The sequence below is a fragment of the Miscanthus floridulus genome, chromosome 2 (genome assembly GCF_019320115.1).
Source record: "Miscanthus floridulus cultivar M001 chromosome 2, ASM1932011v1, whole genome shotgun sequence".
Lineage (NCBI taxonomy): Eukaryota > Viridiplantae > Streptophyta > Magnoliopsida > Poales > Poaceae > Miscanthus > Miscanthus floridulus.
In genome coordinates, this window is record NC_089581.1 from 55552252 (window position 1) to 55577058 (window position 24807).

A 24807-nucleotide genomic window follows, 5' to 3' on the forward strand; every position below is an offset into this window, starting at 1 on the left:
CGACCCCGTCAAACAGCGGGGACACGAACATCACTCGGGGGCTGCTGAGGATGTCTACCAGTCTAGACATCCTCCTCACCCGACCCCCCTCCCTGTACGCTTGAAACTAAGGGCATGAAATACGGGCATAAAACTTTGAGTAAAACTGGATGAACTAGTAGACCCTACGCCTCGGTAGCTATGGTGTTTCTGTTCACTAGAAAAATCATGCTCAACGCCCCTCGCATCTCCAGCTTCGACGTCTGCCTTCTCAAGAAGGGTTCGGAGGGGTCCGCCTACAGAATCTCCCCCAAAGGAGAAGCTGTCAGGTTGCCCAAGTTAATTAAACGGCTCGGACCGCCACCGAGATACGAAAAACAAAGAATAGCGATTCTTATGCAGGTTACTCCAACCTCATCGCAAACATTAGGGCTCGAACCCCGCACAGACACATCTGGTAGGAGCTTTCCGTCACTCATACTGCCAAGGTAACATTACTGACCCCGCCTTTATTTCGATTATATTATACATATGCAAAATATCCCAACGCTTCATGTTGCATCACGAAACGGCCGTCGCCTCCTTCGATATAGGCGGCAGCAGGCTGAGGTTTGAAGGCCGGCCCACGAAGGGCTCGAGGCTACCTCGTGCCGAACAGAGCCAGGGAGAAATAACTGAGATAAGCCCTAGCGGCCCTGCCCGACCCCGCTCAGAAGCAGACAGGGACGTCTCAACCTTTTCTCGTTCGATTCTAACCCCGAGCCAAACCCAAAGAATCTCCATCAAGGAGAGGCCATCGGGCCACCTGAGCCTATCGAATGGCTCGGGCATCTGTTGGGAGGCGGGTTAAGAAGTTGTGGAGTGCCACCAGAGGGCTCTACCGACCCCATCAGCAAATGATGGACCCGGATTCCACACGAATGTACCCATTAGTGAGCTCATTGAGCGCGATACTCGAGCCGTCGAGGCAAGTGTCATTTACTCAGCCCCTCCGATTGCGAAAATCGAGGATGAGGTAACGCGCAAATTACGGCCGACCCCTATCAGACCCTGACAAGGCCCGATGGCTTGAGCCAATCAATACAGGGACACAGGTCCGAAGGCCCTACCTTGTTGAGCCCATAGAGTCCCTAGTTGGGGATTTTTGTTGGAAGACAGGGCGGGGAATATTACAATGCCATCCAAGGATTTCGTCGACCCTATCACCAAAGCTATGGAATGGCATTCCATCTTAGCGTTCCTATCTCCAGTAACCCCTGACCCTAGCAAATGCAGGGGGTCAGACCTTACTCAGGGGCTGGTTAAGGTACGGCTACCTCCCTTCCTTCTTTCGAAACAATCTCCTCACATCAAGACCAGCGGCAAGATTCGGGGGAACAGATTGGTAAGATTGCAAAAAAAATCAAACAAAACAAAATTACAAAGCAAAATCACGAAACTGCGTCCAGACTCAAAAATACTGACACTTGTTCACATATTACATATAAGTTGTTCTCAAAATTATTCGACTAACTACTCCCGCAAAGGGAGAACCATCTCTTTCAGATTATCCACTAGTTTTTTCGCAAGGGGAGCAACCATCTTCTCCATTACCTCCAGCTCATCATCCTCATAGGTGGACGGGAAACCTTTGCTCATCACCTTCAGGTTGATTTCCTTCTTGTAATGAGCATGGGCGACGGTGAAAGCCTGGGTGATCCTGGTGTGAAAAGCACTCTCCTCGAACTGGCCCACCCGAGCCATGATACCTACGGCACGAGCCGCGAGCGGGCTAGTCTCCACCAGCTCAACCACCTTTAGGGCATCAAGGACCACCCCGACCATAGCTTGCAGAAGATCGTGCTCATCGCTCTCAACCTAAAGGGCCCTTCATGCATGGGCAAGCTCTTTTTCCAGCTTGATGGAGATGTTTTCGGCGCTCAACCTTCGGCTCACCGCGTCACCGAGATTCGCCCAGAGAGAGCGGACCACCTCGATGTCCTCGTCCACCTTCTGCTGAAGGGTCATGGCCCTACTCTCGGCCTTTCGCCTGAGGTCCCGCTCCATCTCCAGCTCCTTCAGGACTTCGCCGGCCTTCTCATTAGCCGCGGCATTCCTCTGTAGCAGCTCGTCTTGCTCCTTTCAGAGCCTAGCAATCTCCTCCCCATCCAGCTTTGACCTCGCCGACAAATCCTCAAACATCCCATGGGCCTCCTCCGCGTCTTGACGCGCCTGGGTCTCCCACTCCTAGGCGGCAGCAAGCTGTGCGGCCATGTCTGCTCGTAGCTGGGCCTCCTTGGAAAGGCGATCCCACTCCGCCTTCTGCTCGTAGAGGAAGCAGGATTTATTCCGGCTACAAGCAACAAGAATCTGAAGAGGAAGAAGACTGGTATCAGAAATGCGAAAACACAAAAACATGCGAAGAAAGAAGAAAACCAAGCGAATACCTGGGTAGTAGGAACAATGATTTCACACAAGGCTCCTCTAGCCTGGTCCAGGGCATCTAGCATGGTCGAGATTCCGATGTCAAGACCCTCCCGCTCCATGCTCTCAAATGATCATCGAGCGAGAAAAGAGCCGACGTCGGGTCCTGGGCGGCCATCCACTGGAGCGGCGACTCCCCCCACACGGGGGAGCAGCTTCCTCCTGACAAAGGGGCCAGGGGCGGCTCCCTCCTGACCCTATGTGGCACCACCGCCGTGCTCGAGGACCCTCTGACTGGACCCTCCTCCATCTGGGCCGCTTCGAGCACCACGAGTGGATCCACCTGGGCCCCTGGTGGCGCAGATTGCACTACGCCCTCGAGCGCCACCACGGCTATGCCTGGTTGATCCTGGCTTGGCGCGGTCATGACCACCTCCACTGGCGGTATGCGGCCCTCAGCCGACTGTACCACATCCGCCATGGAGGAAGCTGCCTACTCGGTAACTTCCATGGGCGTGGGCACCACCATAGACGCCGTCGGGTCGGCCAACACGGCTCCAACGTCGGCACCACTCCTGCCTAAAATAGGGGTGACGCCAGGCGACGCCATCTATCCCACTTGAATGGCGAGGCTCTTCTTGGGTGCCAGCCCTAGGGGGTGACCCGTTCGCAAGAACCTGCACAAAGGTAATAGCCATTAGGTCAAAATAGAAATGGAAAAAGGATGAAAATAGGGCAATTAGCAGCTTACGTTGATGTCCTTGGCCGATGGAAGCGTTTTGGGGACGGATCCCCAGATCCCTGCCCTGACTCATCTGGGCAGGACCATTTTGAGCCTGCCCCCTACTCTAGGGTAGAGGGGCTCACCTCGTGGGGCGTGGCACCAGAGCCACTCCCCTCCATCGTCTCATGGGGCACGGCACCAGAGCCGCTTCCCTCCATCGTCTCATGGGGCACGGCACCAGAGCCACTCCCCTCCCCCGTCTCGTGGGGCGTGGCACCAGAGCCACTCCCCTCCACCATCACCTCAGGGTCGATAGCGGCAGGCCCACTTTCCTCCATCCACCAGTCCTCGGCCGACACGCCGTGCGAAGCGGCAGACTCGTCGGCCTCCACCGACCTCACCGATTCACTTCCCTTCGCGTGGAACGGGAAGGGTCCCTGCACGGATGGGTGGCCACTTGTCAACGTGTCCTCGTCCTCCAGGATGTCCCAATCCACGCCGATGGCTACCTCATCGTCATCGTCATCGTCGTCATTGTCATCCTCACTACTAACGTCCTCTCCCCGATCCCATGCCTCCTGCTTCAGTCGTTTCGCCTTCTTCATCTGCTCCCTAGCTTTCTTGTCCCACTCGGCCGCGAGTGGATTTGCCACCACCATGGCCTTGTCCTTCGGCAGTGGAACCGGACTATCTTTGAAGACTAGCCCCCTCGACTGGTCCCAACGTCACAAAAGCAAGTATTAAAAAATGGAGATTCAGGAAAAAGAAAAGAGCACGAGAGAAGAGGGCTTACGAATTCAAAGAACCTAGGTTCTGGCCACATTGGGGGATGTCCAGGCACTGGATACACAATGTCGAGGACGCTGCCTTTGGAATCCTTCATCGGCTCCGTCACCTCCTTAATGCGCTGTGCCACTTCTGAAAAAGGGAGCGCCTCATCAACAAGCACCGTCCCCTCGAACAACATTTCGAGCATCATCCGATGCAGGGGAAGCACGCACGCCATCAGCGGCGCCACCCTCCTCACATGATAGGTGCCAATAATCCCCGTCCCCTTTATGCCTCGATCCTTCAGGGCTTGGAGGGCGAAAAGAAGGTCAGAGAGGTGTTTCTTGTCTTTGGACTGGACGCCCTAGCTCCACGACTCCGAAGCCTCTTCAATAAGGCGTCCAGTGTACCTCAGTAGGGTGGCATTCACATCATCCCTAACATAAAACCACTGCGAGTGCCATCCCTTGTTGGATGTCGCCAGACGCATGTATGGGTAACCCCTCGACCGGGTATGGCGCAGATGAATGCTGGCACATCCTATTGGCGCGTTCACATCTTTCCCCCCAATCTTCCTCTTCGACAGACTAATGGTAAAGAAATACCACCACAGATCAAAATGGGGATCGATCCCCAGGAAACCCTCGCACAGGGCAAGAAACATCGCCATATGTTGAACCCCATTGGGAGTTAGATGCTGCAGCTCCACCTCATAATAATCCAGTAGCCCCCGAAGGAATCTATGTGCGGGTACCACAAATCCCCGCTCATAGAAGATGGTGAAAGAAATGACATACCCTTCGGACGGCACCGGCTCACCCTCATCGCTAGGTAGCAGCCACTCCTGGATGGCGGACAGCGAGCGAAGAAGGCCACGGCGGATGAGGCCCTCCAAACGCCGTGGGGTGATGCTAGATCTGCCCCACAACTCCATCAAAGAAATTAGGGAGAAAGGTGGGTGCGAGCTCGATAGCAGCTATGGGGCAGGCACAAGCTTGACGGCGACTGCAACATGGATGCAAGCCGGTTGACGGTGGTAGTGTGGGCGCAGGAGGCTGGGGCGATTGGTGGCGAGTGTTTCAAGACGCAAAGGCAAGGGAGCGAAATATGGAACCATGGGGGCGAACCCCATGGTTTTATAGGGGCGACGGATGCAAGAAGGGCAACCATCTGCCTCGATCTTCGGGCCTGCCATGCGCCCCACCACGTCACAGCACGGGACACACACCCGTAGTCCCTATCCTCTCCCACCAAAAAATCACGGTGGATGGTTCGCCTTCCCCAGGCAAATCCAGACTCTCTACCCATCTGGGAAATGCAGGTCATGAAGATTTTTTTTCTCTCTTTGGCCCACCTAAGGCCCAGAAGCTCGGCGACCAGCCCAACTAGGGACGGGTCTGTGAATGATCCAAAATCAAGGGCGCAAGCATTACTGAGGTCTCGATCCATGGTCGAGCCCCGGCTAGGTCAGCCCTGAATGAGATCCCCGCGAACGGGATACCACGACCCCCTCGAAAAATATTTAGTTGACAAAAAACTAAGTCCTTCAGCCTTACCCACGAAGGGTCTGATACAACCCCCCGGGCGACTCTACTTGAATCACCCGGGGGCTCAGGGGCTACACCCATCGGGTGCGCTCGTGCGCACCCTCTGGCAAAGTAACTTTGACAAAATAAAAAACACCCTCTAGGCGGTTCTACTCGAATCACCTAGAGGCTCGGGGGCCACTATCGGGGACCTAATATTGGGGTACCCCAGAAGGTGGAACCAATAACCACCGAATGTTAAAAACTTCTGGACGCATAAGGGTGCCATTACGTCCCTTGTTCGAATGACAGGAGTTTGGTTCCACCTCACCCGACGCCTTTTGAGATAGCTCTGCCTTGCCCGAGGGCTTAGGGCTAGTCTCCATATCACTCGACGCCTTTGGGGTGGGCTCAGTCTCGCCCGAGGGCTGAGGGATAGACTCTGCCTCGCCCGACGCCTTTGAAGATAGCTCTGCCTTGCCTAAGGGCTCAGGGCTAGTCTCTGTCTCACCCGACACCTTTTGGGTGGGTTCAGTCTTGCCCGAGGGCTGAGGAATAGATTCTGCCTCGCCCGACCCTAGAGGGGTAGGGTCGGTCTCACCCAAGAGATAGGGATTGGTCTCTGTTTTGCCCGATGGCAAGGAACGAACCTCGCCCTGCTCGATATCTAATACTGGTTTCATCTTACCTGACAACTTCTCCCTATTCCCTCAAGATGATGGGTACAGGGCAAGACAAGACGTTTGGGTCAACCATGGCTCCAAGGACCATACCCTACACCCTAGTAGGAAAAGTACTGTCAGGGAACGATGGGACAGGTGCTTTAGACCCTTCCAGGTGCCGCAGAGCCTGAAAGGTATTATAGGTGCGTACTTCTCGCCCTGTAGAGTTGTAGGCACCACCTTCAGCCCTGGGACACAGAACCCAACGAAGATATACGACAACCGCTACGCTCTAGAAAAGGATTTGCTATCTCCATGAAGGATGGATATTCCGTCACCATGCTATGGACCCAAGGGAGCGGCGCCCGCTTACTGACCCCTCAGGTCCACCAAGTTAGAGGACCTCGACCTCACGTCCCTCCGACAAAGACTCATAGGAACTAGAAGGCATGCGAAGCAAGGCTAGGGAGGCTCATAAGTCAAACCACCATGCTGCAACCCATACCCTACACGGGGTAGTATTCTGTAACCAACCTAACATTCTACAGAGGCATCGACAATATTGTAGGCGCTTATCTTCCTTCGCACTCATTAGAATGAAGCACGAGGCTAGGGAGATGTGAACCATAAGACGTAGAGTACGCTTCCTAAAGCCCTCACCCTTGTAAAGCCAGTCCCTTCATCTATAAAAGGGGAGGCGCTTCCTCCATCAAAGGAGACGATCTTTGATGAAACAACACAAGACACTCACACACACAGTCAAGCTGCGACCAAGCTCTTGGCCTCCTTTCAACCCTTCCATCAGAGACTTGGGACTAGTCCCTCTCTCGATCGTTTGTACCCCCTACTACAACTGTTCATGGTGCTAATAACACGAGCAGCAACAAACTAGACGTAGAGACATTTGGCCCGAACCAGTATAAATCTTGTGTCCTTTAGCGCACCATCCGAGCCTAACGCGCATTACTATAAATTTACTTGCCGGTGCTTGTACAAAGCATCGACAATTAGTGTCCAAGAAGGATTTTCATTAAATGATATGGTAATGCTATGTGCATGTCGTCCATCCGTCCGGATGGACCTTCCTGAGCCTACAGCAGCACCGCACGACCTACGAACTAACCAAATAGGCCTCTAGTTTTTTTATTATGATGCGCCGGCTAGATAAGGATAAAAAAATGAGACCTCCCATTCTCTCCTTCATCCATCGTCCATGGCGTTCCCTTCCTTTCCTTCCCCAAAACTCTACCGTTGCCACCTCCACCGCCCCACGCCTGTCGGACCTCCCTTGCCACAGTGAAAGTGCATTTGCCCCCTATGTGGGTTTTGATCTATTGATGACATCCAAATTAGAAACTAATGCGATCTTAATGAGATATATTGCAGATTTAGTCCCTTGAAAGTTTCAAAGAGTTGATTTAAGATGAAATGGTATCCCTCAATTCTTCAAGTGCAAAAGGCAAACGAACCCAAAGCGCGCTTCAAGCATTTTTTATTTTGTTTTGGGTTTAGGTATGCCGTACTATAAAGAGGAATGAAAGTTCCAACGATCTATGTCGAAACTTCTGACCTAGATCTGAACGGTTGGATTTCACTATGAGTATAAATAGCTCTCTTCTCTCTTCTAACCGGGCACCATTTATTCATTGTTCACCAGCCTTCGTCCAAAACAACTCCTAAGCATTCAAGGCACCCCTCTCCTCTCCCTTTGTTCTAATCTTAGATTCCCCTAGGGTTTTGAGTGAAAGGAGAGTGGATTGAGTGAAAGAATCACTTTGGCAAGCTTGAGCACTTGATTTCTTCATCAAACCAGTTGAATTTGCATCTATTACTCTTGGGTTCTTGGAACCCTAGCCGGCTAGGTGTCGCCCAAGAGCTTCCATTTTGTGGAAGAGCCTTGGGAAGTTTATATTATCCTTGATTTCTTAGTGAAAAGCTCAAGTAACCTTTGTGGTTGCTTTGAGAGAGACAAGGAGGTGGAAGAGACTCTGACCTTAGTGGTCACCTCAACAACGAGGACATAGGAGCTCTTTTGTGGGGTTGCCGAACCTCAGGATAAACCTTGTGTCCCACGTGCTAGTTGTTGTTGTGATTTATTCTATCATATTTATTCTTGTTGGTTTGTCTTCCTCTCCAACTCTCCTCTTAGGGTTTGGACTTGATCTATGAAGTGGTGACCTTCTAGCATCAAAGGAGCAACCCCAACACTTCACCTTACCACTAGGGAGTGGGGTTGTAAGATATCTTTCACTCAAAAGTTTATTTTAGCACTTGTAGTGAATTTCACGTAGGTGCCGGAACTCCCAGCTGTTTGCGTCGGAAGGCCCAAACAGTCGGAACTTCCGATTGTCACTGATATTTGACTTTGAGTTTACGCATAAATTTTTAGATATGCCTATTCACCCTCCCCCTCTAGCCATTGTTTAGATACTTTCAATTGGTATCAAAACAAGGTCTTTTTTAGCGCTTCACCGCGTGAGAAGAAACAATGTTGGAGACCGACAAGATGCAAGCCGACGCCACTGAGATGGCCAAGAAGATAGCTAAAGAGTTGATGGCTGCTCAAGTCAAGTTCTTTCAAGATGAAATGAAAAAGATGCAAGATGAGATGAGCAAGATGAAGGAAGAATTGAGCAAGAAGGTTGATGAAGCAAACAAAGATGCCGGTAGTGATATTGGAGCCGGTGAGCATGCTCATGGAAAGGGAATATATTCAAACATGAACTTCGACTATGGACAACTCATCAAAGGTCCACCTCTACATACCCCTTTAGTCAACATTGGTAAGCCACCTCACTTTGATGGAATGAGATACACCAATTGGTCCTACAAGATGAAGATGCATCTCATTGCTGTAAGACTTTGGAAAGTTATGGATGTTGGTGTAACGATTCCTACCGATGAAGATAGAGAGATAACTCCAGAAGAAGTGCACAATCTCCATCAAAATGCACAAGCCGTAGCTTTGCTTGTGTCAAGCTTAAGTTTTGATTTACAAAGATAAATGGAATGGAAAGTGCAAAGCAAATTTGGAATACTTTGAAAGTGTCATTTGAAAGAGATAAGAGTGTGAGAAAAGGCAACATTGAGTTGCTTCATGGTGAATTGGAAAGATTTGTGTTCTTACAAAATAAAACTACACAATCCATGTTTGATAGGCTTATGACATTGGACAACCATATAAGAGCTCTTGGAAGCACCGAATGGGATGACAACAAGGTTACTAGAAAGATGTTGAGAACCTATAGAGCCAAGAACAATATGCTAGCGTCCGTGATCATGAAAATGCTCGGTTATGATGAGATGACACCTCAAGAAGTTCTTTCAAAGCTCAAGTATCATAAGTGTCTAGATGAAGATGCAATGATTGCTCACAATCAAAATCCTAATACAATGGGATACAACAAGAATGCAGCCCTAAAGGCAACTCAAGCTCATGAAGATAAACCCTCTAGTCAAGAGAAGAAGAAGAAAGTGAAGGATGATTCCTCAAGTGAAGAAGAAGAGTCTGATAAAAAAGTTGCACTCATCATTACAAACTTTAGAAAGTTTATAAAGAAGAAGAGCAACCGAAAGACTTATGGTGATGGGAAGAGAAGGAACAAGAAGAGGTTTTGCTATGGTTGTGGCCAAACCGGACACTTCATAGCCAATTGTCCTAATGAGAAGAAGCACAAGCATGACAAGGATGAAGACAAGAAGAACAAAGGTAAGAAGAGAGGTGAAGCTCATCTTGGTGAAGAGTGGGATTCAAATGATAGTGACTCAAGTGATGATGAGAAGAAGAAAGGAACTGCAAACATCGCCATCCACCACTCTTCATCATCGACCATGATGTAACACCCTCGGTGTTACATTGTACAGTTTTTGCTAAAACACTGCTTGAGCATCATACTTATATGTAAATGTGTGTAACATAAAGTATAAATCAATGTACGGCACTTGAAACGTTCATCTGAAAAAAGAAACAAATGTTACACTTCATGTCGCTTAATATCGTTTAGTATTCTAAGCATTTTTTTATCGAACAAAAATGCTATAGAACGTTTATACGAACTTTGATAAAGTTTGTAGTATGAACTTCATAGGCGATAATGAAATGCATATGGTCAACGACGAGGTTCGCTAGTTAATATATCAAGAAGCTCGGAAACAGGGATTCGACGCAAAACCGTTCGAAGTTTAAGTCATTTCGCGTAAGTTTGAAAATGGGTCGACGAAGCCATGTTCGGTAATTTTTGTAGGGCGATTAGGTTAAGAAGTGGCAAGATGTTTTGGCATGGTTGGCTAGCCCTAGGTACCCTTTTTGAGTATAGAACAACTGGTTTGGCGTTTGGAGCATCGGGTTTGAGTTTTGGGCCGCTTTAAAAAGCATGCAGGTCACATATCTGTGAACGGTGCCAGCGCTGGCCGCAGTCACCCTACTTGGCTCTCGATGTTGCCGCACCAGCACTCATCCATGCCATGTTGCTGCCTTGGCACGTCGTGCAAGCTCTTGCTCGTGCGCTGCCACGCGGTCCCGCGTCACCGTGCTGCACTGCGCTGCACCGTCATCGCACGCACCCGCCCACGCGCATGGCCACGTTGCTAGCCTGGATCCCTACTGTTGCGCCTTGGCACGTGCTTGCGCATGCATGCACACTGTACCAGTGGGCCTAGCTGCTTTGCCCATCATCACGTCCGCTTACGCCTTTCTACTCGCCACCGCTCACCGAACGGCTGTCGCTGCTCGCCAGGCACGCTCACAAGCACCACCTGCGCATCACTATTGCTGTTGACACAGCATAGCTACACGTGCATGGGACAATCACCTAATTTCACTAGCATGTCCATGTCCACTGTCACGCTTCGTCGCTACCTTCCTAGACCTACCATCCTCTGCGGCGATCAGTGCCGAGTCACCATCGGCGCGCGTGCGGTGCAGTGTGGCGATGTCTCGTGCATGCCTCGCTGCTCCCCATCACCTGTGCATGCAAGTACCTTGCATTGATGGCCACGACAGTGTCGAGCCAAGCAGTGCCTAACTCCCCTGTCTCCGTTGTCGCCATGGCCGGCAGGGCCGTTTCTTTTGATTCGTCGTGATGGCAGCACCATAATTCAATTAGTCACGTCCTCAGCTTCGCTGGGTAGCTAGCCATCCAACTAACCCCACCTCGCTGCTTGTGTCCCCGCACTGTGCCTCAATTTTGGAGTTGCTGCTCCGCCGAGCCCTTAAGACCGGGGTGGCCTCCGCCGTCAGCAAGCCACGTACCCAAAGCATATCATTTAAATTCCTTGCGCTAATAGCCTCGTCTCCACCGGCTAAGCACCCTGCGCACCTCGCCTGAAGCACTACCGTAGTCCAGTCTTCACTGACGCGGCCGTGCCATTATCGTGCGCCACCGCACCGCCAGTGCGCACGCAGCCAGCTCGGCTCAGGCCGTCTCCGGCCAAACGAACGCCTCGAATGTTTCCGTGGGTAGTCCCTTGAGCTCACTAGCTAACTCGTTTGCTCCGTTTTCGCTGTCACTCACCTGAACGCCCCGCCGTGGCTGTAGGTTACCTACGAATGTGGTCCGACCTCGCTGTAGCGTCCTGGTTCATGTTTCCTTCGCCCGACGCTTCGTGTTCGCTCCTAGGTAAGGGTTGGCTCTATAGTTAGGATAGGGAAGGGCTGATGCGGATGGCGCAGCCGTCGGTGCTAGCGCCGCTGCGTTGGTGTGCGTGAGGGTGTCCATTGGGGTGTCGCTGATGTAAAGATAGAATATTCCAAGGGCGTAGCCGTAAAATAGTAGACTAGTGGAACAGTGCCCTAGCACTCGCGGGGAATATAGAGTAGTCTGAGGGGGGTTTTGCTTATTGCCCGACGCACGCGGGTCCTTCCCGCCGCGGGGCTGTCGTCCGGCTAGGCCGCGCCCCCACGTGGGCCGCACTGCGCATGCGCGCGCATCGCACTGTTGTGGGCTGAGCCGAGGCGCGTGGGCTGCATGGTTGAATTTTGTTTTTTAATTTCTAGTAAAATAGGAAGAGTTTATTCAATAAAGTTTTTAGCTGAACTTAGATAAATTGTAGTAAATTATGTATTTGTCCAAAAATAGTAAAACCAATTTTATTAGATTTACAAAATTACCATCTACTTGTTAGTACAGTTAGATTACAGTTAGCTGTGATGATGGTAGGGTCATAAATTCAAAATAAAGAGCTTACTATTATATAGATTAATCTTTGTAGGAATTTTTATGGTAAATTGGTGTTAGCCATAGCTATGAAAATTTTACAGTAGGCTCACTAGGTTAGTAGGTACTTGCTGTAAATTTTGTAGCCCTAGGGTAAGTTGATAAGTAGAGTATCTATTATCCTTGCTTTATCATATATAGCGTAAATCAGCAATTGGAGTTAGAATACATGTAGTTGCTATAATAACGTATGCCATACTTCACACTGTTATTGGTAACAATAGATAGCTTAGTACCATGGTCGGTAGCTCTAGCTTAGTAGTTAAACAAATGTACTTTTATTTTAAGAGTTGTTGTTACTATATTACTAAGCATTGCATCATCATTTTATGCATGTAGATCCCGAGCTGGTAGAATTCATGCCCGTCGATGAACAGGAGTACGACGAGGTGATTAAGGAGTACGAGGAGGAGATCCTCATACAGGAGGGAGCCTTGGAGCCGTTTGGTGCTGACCTTATTGACCCATCGCCTGCCCAAGGCAAGCCCCGGTGCATAACCCCTATTTTAATGATCACTGAATATATATATGTGATGTGCATTTAAGTTATAAGCATTTTATGGAAACTACATGCATAAATATATCTACCCATGAGTCCTACTAGTACATGTTAAGTAGCTGCTATGCTCAGGATATCGGTAGCATGAGTAACTTGCCATTACTCGTAAATAGGTGATAAAATATGATCACTCATGATAAAATGGTGGAAAGGAAAATGGTGACCAGGCAGGGATATGGTTTGGGTACTGGTAGGTGTAAAGGGTTGTGTCATGTGGCCAACAGGGCATAGCTCGGTTATATTTTTTCCCTGTCTGTGTCAATTAAGGACCGGTCGTTGCAATGGACGCTAGGCAAGTCACAGATCTATTGTCCTGAGCACATACTTGGGTATGGGCGTAGGGAAGACTTGTTGCTCTCTTGTCATGGATCTGGCTCTTTCCGAACTGACTGATTGGAGGTGGGGATGGTGGAGGTCCTTGCACCACACTGAGTCTAGGACTCAGGAGTGGGGGCTTGGAGTCCAAGTTTGGACGGGGACCTATGAAAGCATCTAGGCCCCTTGTTGGGTTTTGGTGATTAATGACAATACGTGATTACTATGACTAATGTGTGTTTTGTAGAATCAATTGAGTTAGGTCATGGTAATGGAGATCGATTAAGCAATCATGGTTGTCATGCCCCTACGATGGAAATCGTTTCGGTTTTCAAAGGATGGACGACAAGGTTAAGGATAGACTAGTTCTAAGTATCGATTGGAGTTGAAGAGACACTTAGAGTAGTTTAGGACTTTGTTTTTCCTTTGGCCATACTATTAAGGGGGGTATGAATGGGCAGCTTGACCTAGGTGAGTCTAGTGAGTTAGGTGTAGTGCACACTTGTTATAACTAGCACTAGGTAGCTCCACAACAACCCTTTGATCCAATGGAGCAAACTTCATTCACATATGTTCGAGAGTTGGAAGTGAATGGAGGGTCAAAGACTAACTGGACGCTGGCTCTAGTGTGACCAGACGCTAGCTCAGGGTCCAGTCAGTTCATTTGACCAAGGTGAAAGCATCTAAAAGTGACCGGATGCTGCCAGGTCATGTCACTGGACGCTGAGGGCCAGTGTCCGGTAGACTCCAGTAAGGTCCCAAAGAGGGAGAATCCTGATCAAATGCATCCGGTCAATGCTGATCAGACACTGATCAGGTTCCGACTACTGACCAGATGCTGCTCAGCAAGTGACCGGACTCTAGAGGTCCAATGTCTGGTCGACATCAGTAAGGTTCCAGTGAGGGGAAAACATGACCGAACACATCCGGACAACTCATAACCACTGGAGCTCAGGGTATACTGACCGGTGTGTCCGATCAACATGATCGGAGCATCCGGTCACCCTGCAGAGGCACATAACGGTTCGTTTTTCAACCTCCACTCATGTGTGGGGGTACTTTTGCTCATTCCAACAACTAAGAAACACCTTAGAGAGTGCCAAGAATAGCAAGGTCCTAGTGAGGTAATTGAGATTTGAGAATCCCAAAGAGAGCCCTCATTAGTGAAGATTAAGAGTAGCAAAGTATGCATCCACCTTCTCATTGGGCTTGTCATGGTCAAGTGAGTGTCCGTGCTTGTTACTCTTAGTGATTGCCATCACCTAGATGGCTTGGTGGTGATTGGGAGTTTGGTGATCACCTGACGGAGCTTATGGGTGACTCAATTCAAGTTGTCAGCGGTTGTGGGTGATTCACCACGATGGAGTGTCAAAGAATCAACCCATAGAGAGCACTTGATCCTTGTGCGGATCAAGGGGGAGCTACACCCTTACGCGGGCGCTCCAACGAGGACTAGTGGGGAGTGGCGACTCTCCGATATCTCGGCAAAATATCGCCGCGTTCCTTCCTCTCTATTTACTTTGAGAAATTCAATTCATGTCTTTACATTCTTAGAATTGCCATGCTAGAGTAGGATTGGAACTTAGGTTGCAAGTCTTTTGTGCGGTAGAACAATTAGGAATACTTTCTAGGCACAAGGGGTTAATTGGGCTAACCATAGGACTTAATTATTGTAAAGAAATTTAGAATTAGCCTGATTCACCCCCCTCTTGGGCATCTTGATCCTTTCAATTGGTATCAGAGCCTCATGCTCATGTATTTAGGCCTAACCGCCTAGAGTAAGATATCTCACAGGGATGGACCTCCTTCTATCTTTGAGGGAGATGACTTTCCTTATTGGAAAATTTGCATGGAGGCGTATCTAGAGGCTCTAGATGTTGGTATACTTAGAGCCACCTTACAAGGCTTCCTAAAACCTTGGGATGCTACTAACCTACAAGGAGATGAGGTGAATTACGAGAAGTGTAATGTAAAGGCTCGAAATACCATCTTTAGAGGCCTTTGCAAAGATGTGTTCAATCAGGTGAGGAACCACAAAGACGCCCATGCACTATGGTCGAACGTTTGTGCACTTCATGAGGGAACTAAGAGTGAGCATGAGGAACGCTATCATCTTGTCATGAAAAAGCTCAACTCTTTTGAAATGCTTCCTAAAGAATATGCTAATGGAATGTATTCATGTTTGAATGTTCTTGTAGAGGAAGTCAATGGGCTTGGACTTACTCAAATGCAACCATCCAATGTTGTAAGAAAGATCTTGAGTGTCCTCCCCATTGACAAATATGGGCATATTGTGACCGTGCTACACCAAGGTGATCTTTCCACCGCTACACCGACATAAATCTTGGGGAAGATCAATGCTCATGAGATGTATATGCACATCACACCTCAAGATGGCTCATCCTCTATAAAGAAGAAAGAAAAAGATTTGGCATTCAAGGCTAGCCAAGAGAAGGGCAATCTCCGAGATGGATTGCTTCAATTGTGGAGAACTTGGTCATCTAGCACACCAATGCACTAAGCCCAAGAAAGACAAGTTCAATAACAAATACAAGGGCAAGAAAGATGACTCAAGTAATGAAGAAGAAGAAGAGAAGAAGAAGAAGAAGCCATACAAGAAGAGAGATGGCAAGAAGAAGAAGAGTGAAAAGGCATACATTGTCGGTGATTGGCTCACGGACATTGATTCATCTAGTGCCTCATCCGATGATGATAGTGACAACGAGAAGGTGGCCGCAATTGTTATCAACTCTTCATCACCACCACCGCCATCATCCTCTACACACCTATGCCTTATGGCCAAGGGTGACCACAAGGTATCGAACAATGATGATAGTAGTGATGATGAGCATGCTAGTGATAATGATAGCGACAGTGATGATGATGAATATGAATCACCTACTTATGATGATCTAGCTAGATTGCTAAAACAATACACTAAGATCATTATAAAGACTAGAGCTAAAAATGAAAAGCTAGAGGCTAAAAATGATGCACTTTTAGAAAAATGTGACATAGTTGAAAAGGCTAGTGTTGAGCTTAGAGAAGCAAACGATGCTATAACATCCAAACTCAAGGAGCTCAAACCTTCTAAGAAAGAGCTTAAAGATAAACATGATAAACTTGAGAGGACACATAATGAGCTCATCACTAGCCACAACAAGCTAAGAGAAGAATATACAACTCTTAAGGTTAATTATGATACCCTTGTTATTGCTCAAGAATTCTTATCCAATGAGCCACATGATGCTACTAATGATGTTGTTAAGATTGATATAGCTACATCATGTGATGACTTGATTATTGAGAGCATTGAGCAAAGTTCTAGTAGCAAGGGCAAGCAAGTGGTTGAAGCCGATGACTATGATGAGTTTGTCAAACTCAAAATGACAATGCAAAGCTCAAGAAAGATCTTGAAGAACTCAAAACCACCAAGCCTATTGTGCTAGAAACTATTGTTCATGATGATGGTTTGATCCTTGAGAATGAGAAGCTCAAAGATGAGAACAAGAAGCTCAAGGAAGAAAAGAACAATGATGCTCTCAAGGAAGAAAACAAGAAGCTCAAGTTGGAGAAAGAGCATCTTAAGATTAGATTGAGCAAGTTCACTAGAGGCAAGTATCTTCAAAGTGAGCTTCTAATGAATACCGTCATGAAGATGGATAAAAGTGGCATTGGGTGCATGGCAAACAAAGAGAAGAAGGCTGAAGCTCAACAACAATAATCAAAGCCAAAGCCAAAGCCAAAGAGATGCTTTGAGTGTGGACAAGAAGGCCATTTTGCTCATGAGTGCCAAATTCCACCACCACAACCCTTGCCCAAGCATGCTAGACCCTTTGCCTTCAATGCTCACTACATGCTTAGAAAGGATTCTAGTGGGAAAATGAAAGTGATGTTCTTAGGTCCTCCAAACATGAATAGGCTTAAGAAAATTTGGGTTGCAAAGTCACTTGTTGAGAAGGTGAAGGGCCCTCAACAAGTTTGGGTTCCTAAAGCTTGCTCTCTTGTGTGTAGGTGAACTACAAGACCGGTAGAAGTCATTGGGTTATTGATAATGGTTGCACACAACATATGACTGGTGATCCTCGTATGTTCACCTCACTTGATGAAGAAGTAGATGGGTAAGAAAGAATCACATTTGGAGATAACTCAAAGGGCAAGGTCAAAGAATTGGGCAAAGTGGCAATATCAAATGATCATTCCTTCTCCAATGTGCTATATGTTGCTTCATTGAGTTTCAACTTGCTATCTGTTGGACAATTGTGTGATCTTGGCTTCCAATGCTTGTTTACTAAGAAGAAGGTTGTTGTATCCAAGAAGGATGATGATCATATGATATTCAAAGGATTTAGATACAACAACCTATATCTAGTGGACTTTACCTCTGAAGATGCAAACTTGAAGACATGCCTATTCACCAAAACAACACTTGGGTGGCTATGGCATAGAAGACTTGCTCATATTGGGATGAGCTCACTCAAGAAGCTTATGAAGAATGATTTGGTGAGAGGGTTGAAGGATGTGAAGTTTGAGAAGGACAAGCTTTGTAGTGCATGTCAAGCCAGCAAGCAAGTTACAAATACCCATCCAACAAAAGCTTTCATGTCAACCGCAGGAGTGCTAGAACTCCTTCACATGGATTTATTTGGACCAACAACATACAAGAGTTTGGGAGGAAATCTTTATTGTCTTGTGATTGTTGATGATTATTCAAGGTATACATGGGTATTCTTCCTTCATGACAAATCTGAAGTTGCATCTTGCTTCAAGAAGTTTGCCAAGAGAGCACAAAATGAATTTGAAGTGAAGCTCAAGAAGATAAGAAGTGACAATGGGAAAGAATTTGACAACACAAACATTGAAGCCTATTATGATGAAGTTGGGATCAAGCATGAAGTCTCCGCAACTTATACTCCGCAACAAAATGGTGTAGTTGAGAGGAAGAACCGGACTTTGATCACTCTTGCAAGGACAATGCTAGATGAGTACAACACCCCCAAAACTCTATGGGCGGAAGCAATCAACACCACATGCTATGCATCCAACCGCCTATTCCTTCAAAAGTTCCTTGGCAAGACACCTTATGAGTTGCTCAATGGGAAGAAGCCGAACGTCTCCTTCTTTAGGGTGTTTGGTTGCAAATGCTACATCTACAAGAAGCGGCAACACCTAGGGAAGTTCCAAAGATGTTGTGATATTGGTTTTCTTGTTGGTTACTCATCAAAGTCCAAAGCATATAGAGTATTTAATCATGCCACCGGCTTGGTTGAAGAAACATATGATTTGGAATTTGATGAATCTAATGGCTCCCAAGGAGCACATGAGAATCTTGATGATGTAGGTGATAAACCATTGAGGGAGGCTATGAAGAACATTTCAGTTGGAGACATCAAGCCTAAAGATGATGAAGATGATATACAAGTGATTGATCCACCTTCTTCATCAAGTGTGCCACAAGATGGTGAAAAGGATGGGAGAGTAGAAAATGAATATACTCATGTCTCCCATGAACAAATGGTGGTATAAGCACAAGATGTTGATGCTCCACAACCTCCCCCTCAAGTGGTCAATAGAAGAAATACACCTCTACTTCAAGATCATCCACAAGATCTCATCATAGGGAGTCCATCAAAGGGTGTAATGACTCGATCTCAAAAACTTGCTTCATTTATTGCTCATCACTCTTTTGTCTCTTGCTTTGAGCCTACTAAGATAGAGGAAGCTCTTCAACATCTGGATTGGATCAATGCCATGCATGAAGAGTTGAACAACTTCACCTACAATGAAGTTTGGACTCTTGACGAGTGGCCAAAAGGTGCAAGAGTCATTGGAACAAAGTGGGTGTTCTGAAACAAGCAAGATGATCAAGGTGTTGTTGTGAGGAACAAGGCAAGACTAGTTGCAAAGGGGTTCTCTCAAGTTGAAGGTTTGGATTTTAGAGAGACCTTTGCCTCGGTTGCAAGATTAGAAGCCATCCGTATCCTCCTTGCGTATGCATCACATCATGAAATAAAACTTTATCAAATGGATGTGAAAAGTGCATTTTTAAATGGCTTTATTAATGAACTAGTCTATGTTGATCAACCTCCCGGGTCTGAAGACCCTAGATATCCTAATCATGTTTATAGGTTGTCCAAGGCATTATATTGGCTTAAGCAAGCCCCAAGAGCTTGGTATGAGCGCCTTCAGGACTTCCTTATTGAGAAGGGCTTCACCATTGAGAAGGTCAACACCACACTATTCACCAAGAAGCTTGATGGGCATATCTTCATTTGTCAAGTGTATGTTGATGATATCATCTTTGGATCATCAAATGAAGATTCATGCAAAGAATTTGGTGAATTGATGTCAAAGGAGTTCGAGATGTCAATGATTGGAGAGCATACATTCTTTCTTAGTTTTCAAGTCAAGCAAATGAGAGAAGGGATTTTCATCTCTCAAGAGAAATACACCAATGATCTTCTCAAGAGATTCAAGATGGATGAATATAAGCCAATCAAGACACCAATGCCAACCAATGGACATCTCGACCTAGATGAGGGAGGTAACCTGGTTGATCAAACTCTCTACCACTCTAAGATTGTAGCTTGTTATATTTGACCGCATCTAGGCCCGACATCATGTTTAGTGTGTGTATGTGTGCTAGTTTTCAAGCTAATCCTAAGGAAACTCATTTAATTGCCATAAAAAGAATCCTTAGGTATCTTAAGCACACACCAAGCATTGGCCTTTGGTATCCCAAAGGAGCTATATTGAATTAGTTGGCTATTCCGATTTGGATTATGCTGGTTGCAAAGTTGATAGAAAGAGCACATCCGGAGGGTGCCATTTGCTTGGTAGATCACTTGTGTCTTGGTCCTCCAAGAAACAAAATAGTGTGGCTTTGTCCACTGCCGAAGCGGAATACATTGTCACGGGTGCTTGTTGTGCACAAATACTTTACATGAAACAAACTTTGCTAGACTATGGTGTAGTTCTAGATAAAGTACCTCTTTTGTGCGATAATGAAAGTGCGGTAAAACTTGCAAATAATCCGGTTCAACACTCTTGCACCAAGCACATAGATATCCGCCATCACTTTCTTAGAGATTATGTTGCTAAAAATGATATATCACTAGAAGGTGTAAGGACCGAGGATCAATTGGTGGATATCTTTACTAAACCGCTAGATGAGGCAATATTTTATAGATTGCGGAATGAGCTCAATGTGCTTGATTTTAGTAACTTCATTAAAAATTGAGCTTGTGTTGTCCCTTGCATTGTATTGTAATATACAACATGTTTAATGCTTTATAATGCATATAGGGCTTGTCTAACATGGTTAAGATAACCGCCGAAAAGCGTGTGAAGAAGCTTAACCTTGGATCAAACGTGACAAGCAACTAGATTTACTTTCAAGTATTGCATTGCATATGCATGATTGTTGTTTGTCATTTGTCTTCAAATTGCCCTCTTATTGCCTAATTTCTTAAAAAGAATTATAGCCTAAGGCAAAATATTTTGAAAAACTTGAGGGTTTGACAGAGGTCACTCACATCAGTTCCAATTGGTGTTTATTTGGATCTTATTGGAGTTGGGACTTGATTGGGAATAGGCAGCACGAAGGACTTTGAAGATTTGCTGAAGGAGTGACCGGACGCTGCACTAGACTCTGATGTCCAGCGTCCGATCAGTTCACAGGAGGTGAACAGCTACCGAGCAGGAGTGATCGGACGCTGAAATAGTGTTTTCCTAGCATTCGGTCAAAAGGAGGTTCAGCGTCCGGTCGATCATGAAGACGTCAAGGCTAGGTGATCGGACTCTGGCTGCGTCCGATCGGTGTCCACCAGATGCGTCCGGTCGTGATTCTAGAGGAATTGGACCTCTCTGGAATCGACCGGACGCTGGGTGGCAGCGTCCGGTTGCTACAACCGGAGTGTCTAGTCAATAGATAACGTGTGGATTTAGGTTTCTTCTTACTTTCCTTATCCAACTCGGTCAGGGTCTCCTTTTAACCGCAGCCGCCCATGCATTTTCAATCCAATCCGCCACCGTCATTGCCGAGCCACCACACGCCCCCTGTACCCTAGCCATCCGAGCCTCCATGCCACTACAGCTCTGCACGCCACCGCTTGCCCATGCGTCGCCGCCACCTCTCTATTGCCCATGCGCCGCCACCACCTCTCTATTGCCCACGCACCGCCGCAGCTCGACCGCGTGCCGTCGCCACCCATAGCTTCCAGCACCGTCGTCTGCAGCTGTCCCCCATGCCGAGCCAGAGCCGCCATGTGCCTCGCTGCCACCTGTAGCACCTCCCCATGCCTCGCTGCTCGCCACTGCCACACAACCCTAACGCCACCGCCGAGCCCCTATTCCAGTGCCCTAGCTACTGCTACTCTCAGCCGTCGATTCACCACGCATTGCCGATCCTCACCGACCAGCAACCCTAGTCGATTCGGTGTCCCTGATCCATTCCTCCTCTCACTATTTCACCATTTCGACAGGTAGCAAGCCCTGCATTTCAATTTCATATCTAAATTGCTTGCTTCCTAGGGTTTTGCTTCTTTAGATATATTGTATTTATTTGTATATCATTTCTATTCCATCATGCAGTGAGTCGGTTCCGTTGAGGTGTCAGTGGCAGTTGTCAGTCAACTCGAGGCCAAGCTAGCGAGTACAGAACGAGGCCAAGCCTCGAAAGTGTCAGTGATAGTTGATCTTTGTCAGAGGCAGTTGTTTCTTTGTCAGGAGCAGTTGATTCATCTCAGATTTTTTAGATGGCTTGTACAAAGAATGTCGGAGGTGGTCCCGGTGATAAGGATTCGAGGCCCCTACCTCACCAGCCTATAGAACCTAAAGGGAAGGCGACCAAGAAGCTGGTAGTCAGGAAGTGCAAGTATCTAGATGCAGATACAGCAAGAGCCACCACAGTTGTAGAGGCCGCAGAGCACGCTGAGAGAGGAGGCGCTCATAGTGGAGTCTAGATTGCCAATCCGCTTTCACCAGAGGTGATGGTTTCACTTCATCATATTGAGCGTCTTCATGGTGGTCCAGCTGGGACCCTCATGATTGGAGGACGGCATGTTGCCATTAACGAGGTTCAGCCTTATGGGGAGCCACAGTAGTAGCCTCAACTAGCACAATAGACTCAGAAGCCTCAGCTAGCTCAGTAGACTCAGGAGCCATAGCCGACACAGCAGTCTCAGGAGGGTGAGTAGGTCCAGCAGGCCGAGGAGACAAAGCTGGCACCACAGCCATAGTTACGCCACTTTGGTCATACTCGTGTCCCAGTTTCACCGAGGCCAGTCACTCAGTGGAGGGGTTCTCATCCACCACCTCGACCATAGGGTCCGCCTCCAGTGACCCATCTTGACCTGAGGGCCACCACGGCCAAGCAGGTGCAGCAGCTGAGGTTGGTTGACTTTGAGGTGTGGTTTCCACCTAGGAGGGATGAGAGAGCATTAGAGGGATTCTATACACCCCTACAGGAGGACTTCTACAATGCCTATCTAAACAGTGGAGCAGTCTTCAGACCCCAGAGAGTGTGCAACATAGAGTCTATTATTGCAGTAGCTAGAGAGCACATTCGCCCCTACCTTGCATATCTGCCAGGACTGACAGATCTGATTATACAAATCAGATTATATGTTCCATCTTGGGTTCGTTAGTTCTACGCATCTCTCTAGATTGACCCCCACCATAGGTTCATTCACTTTGCATTTGGTGGCAGAGATTATCGGTTGATGAGCACCAGGGTCAGGGAGATTCTTAGGCTTTAGGAGCAGCCAGTCAGGCTCCATGAGGTGTGCTATGGACAGACTGCACCCCCTAGACGCCCTCATGGTGGCATGGTACCCCCTATAGACTTGGTACGTCACTGCTTCATAGAGCCTTTTGGCGAGGGTTCGGGGAGGAACCCCAGTGATCTCACGCCCACTACTCGCGTGCTTGAGGCTATTATGAGGAGGACTTTACTTTCGAGGATGGGATACAGAGAGGGATTGACTCAGATTTAGCTATGGCTTCTCAACTCTCTGATGCAGCAGATAGTCTTTGACATCTAGGATCTCCTTCTATCAGAGATGGAGGACACTATAGCTGAGGGCTTCAGAGGTCATAGACAGCTACCCTATGCTCACTGGGTCACATTTCTTATCCACAGAGTTGTTTATGTTAAGTCGCCTGAGATGATTGCTGAGTATAGTGGTGCCACGATAGAGTTCCCTGCTTATAACCTATCTTAGATGATCTGCCATAGTACACCACAGGCACTAAGTTAGCCACGCTGTCGTCTAGAGGTGCCAGAGACTACAGCCTAGCAGGATGATATTATTAGGGGTATTGTAGCTATAGAGGAGGAGGAGCTTGCTCAGTAGGAGGGGTTGGTCACTAGTGAGCCTAGTGACAGTTCTAATGATGATTACCAGCCCATTCCATAGATGCCTTCATGATGACATGATGCTGAGGCCGGTAGCTCTAGTTCCACGCCACCTACCCCACAGACTGACCCCGCTCTTCTGGCTATACTTGAGTGGATGAGGCAGGACCAGGCCAGAAAGGCTCAGGAGATAGCTACTACACTTGCACAGTTCTAGACTTGGCAGGACAAGTTCCAGCATCAGCAGCTTGTTATTCAGCAATAGACACATGCTCTACATCAGCAGCAATAGGCTATGCATCAGTAGCAGATCCTCATGCAGCAGCAGCTTCTTAGATTCATGCAGCATGTAGTGACAGTGATTGGGGCCCCACCGCCATAGGCTTCGCCCTAGCTTGGTCAGCCTGCCACCACTTCAATGACTCCAGCATTATAGCCCAGTGGGCTTCAGAGTCAGGGACGGCCACTAGCATAGTATGATTCACCAATAGAGCAGGTGTCCCAGTGGTTTGCTTCGCTAGTGGTAGCCCCGTAGTTCACTCCACTTCAGACGGGCTTCACACCGGCATACACGTCGTCGCTGCTTGAGCCAGACACTTCAGTCTCTAGGAGTCTTAGAGCCTCCTTTAGTGAGTTGACAGGGCAGCCCACTCCTCCATACCTACATGTTCTAGGTCCTTCTATGGCTGCACCTATCACAGTGACGACAGAGATGCCCCCCTCGTCAATGGCATCATCAGAGCTAGCTGCTTCAGTTATATCTGCTCAGCCTATAGTAGCACCAGTTCCTAATCTAACCCAGACTACTTTAGCATCACTACCAGCTACAGAGGGTCAGGTAGCCCAGAGCTTAGGATCAGACGATGATGGCACCCAGTTCCACCTTGCTCCTTGTACCTCAGCGCCTGGCTTGTCCGCTGCAGCCCCACCGACCGACCCATAGGTTTTGGTGTTTGACGCCAAAGGGAGAGAGGGTTCGAGTATGTTAGGCTTAGGGGGAGCTACTTATCTAGGGGAGCTCAGTTATTATATTAGCTTATCTATTTACATTTGGAGTTTTTATGTGTGAGATACATTATGCATTCATGTTTACTATATTTACGTGATAGTGATATCTACATGATTGTGATATATGACTTGTGTGCTCTCTACTTTGAATTCTTTATATGTCATATCACTTGTGCTTTGCTCATTTGCCTTTGCTTCCGCATTTTACTCTGATGCAAATGAGCTTTATTACTTGTACTCATGCTTATTTCATATCTTTTGAGTACATCATGATGGCTTGGGTCATATAAG

At 47.6% G+C, this 24807-nt stretch overlaps 1 protein-coding gene across 1 annotated transcript; it reads left to right on the top strand.

Annotated features, from left to right (window-relative positions):
* Positions 1-9071: 9071 nt before the first annotated feature.
* LOC136536570 (uncharacterized) lies at positions 9072-12963 on the top strand. Its single transcript, XM_066528819.1, has 3 exons — positions 9072-9771; positions 12617-12757; positions 12950-12963. The coding sequence occupies exons 1-3, from the start codon at positions 9072-9074 to the stop codon at positions 12961-12963; spliced, it is 855 nt and encodes a 284-aa protein (XP_066384916.1).
* The last annotated feature ends 11844 nt before the right edge of the window (positions 12964-24807 follow it).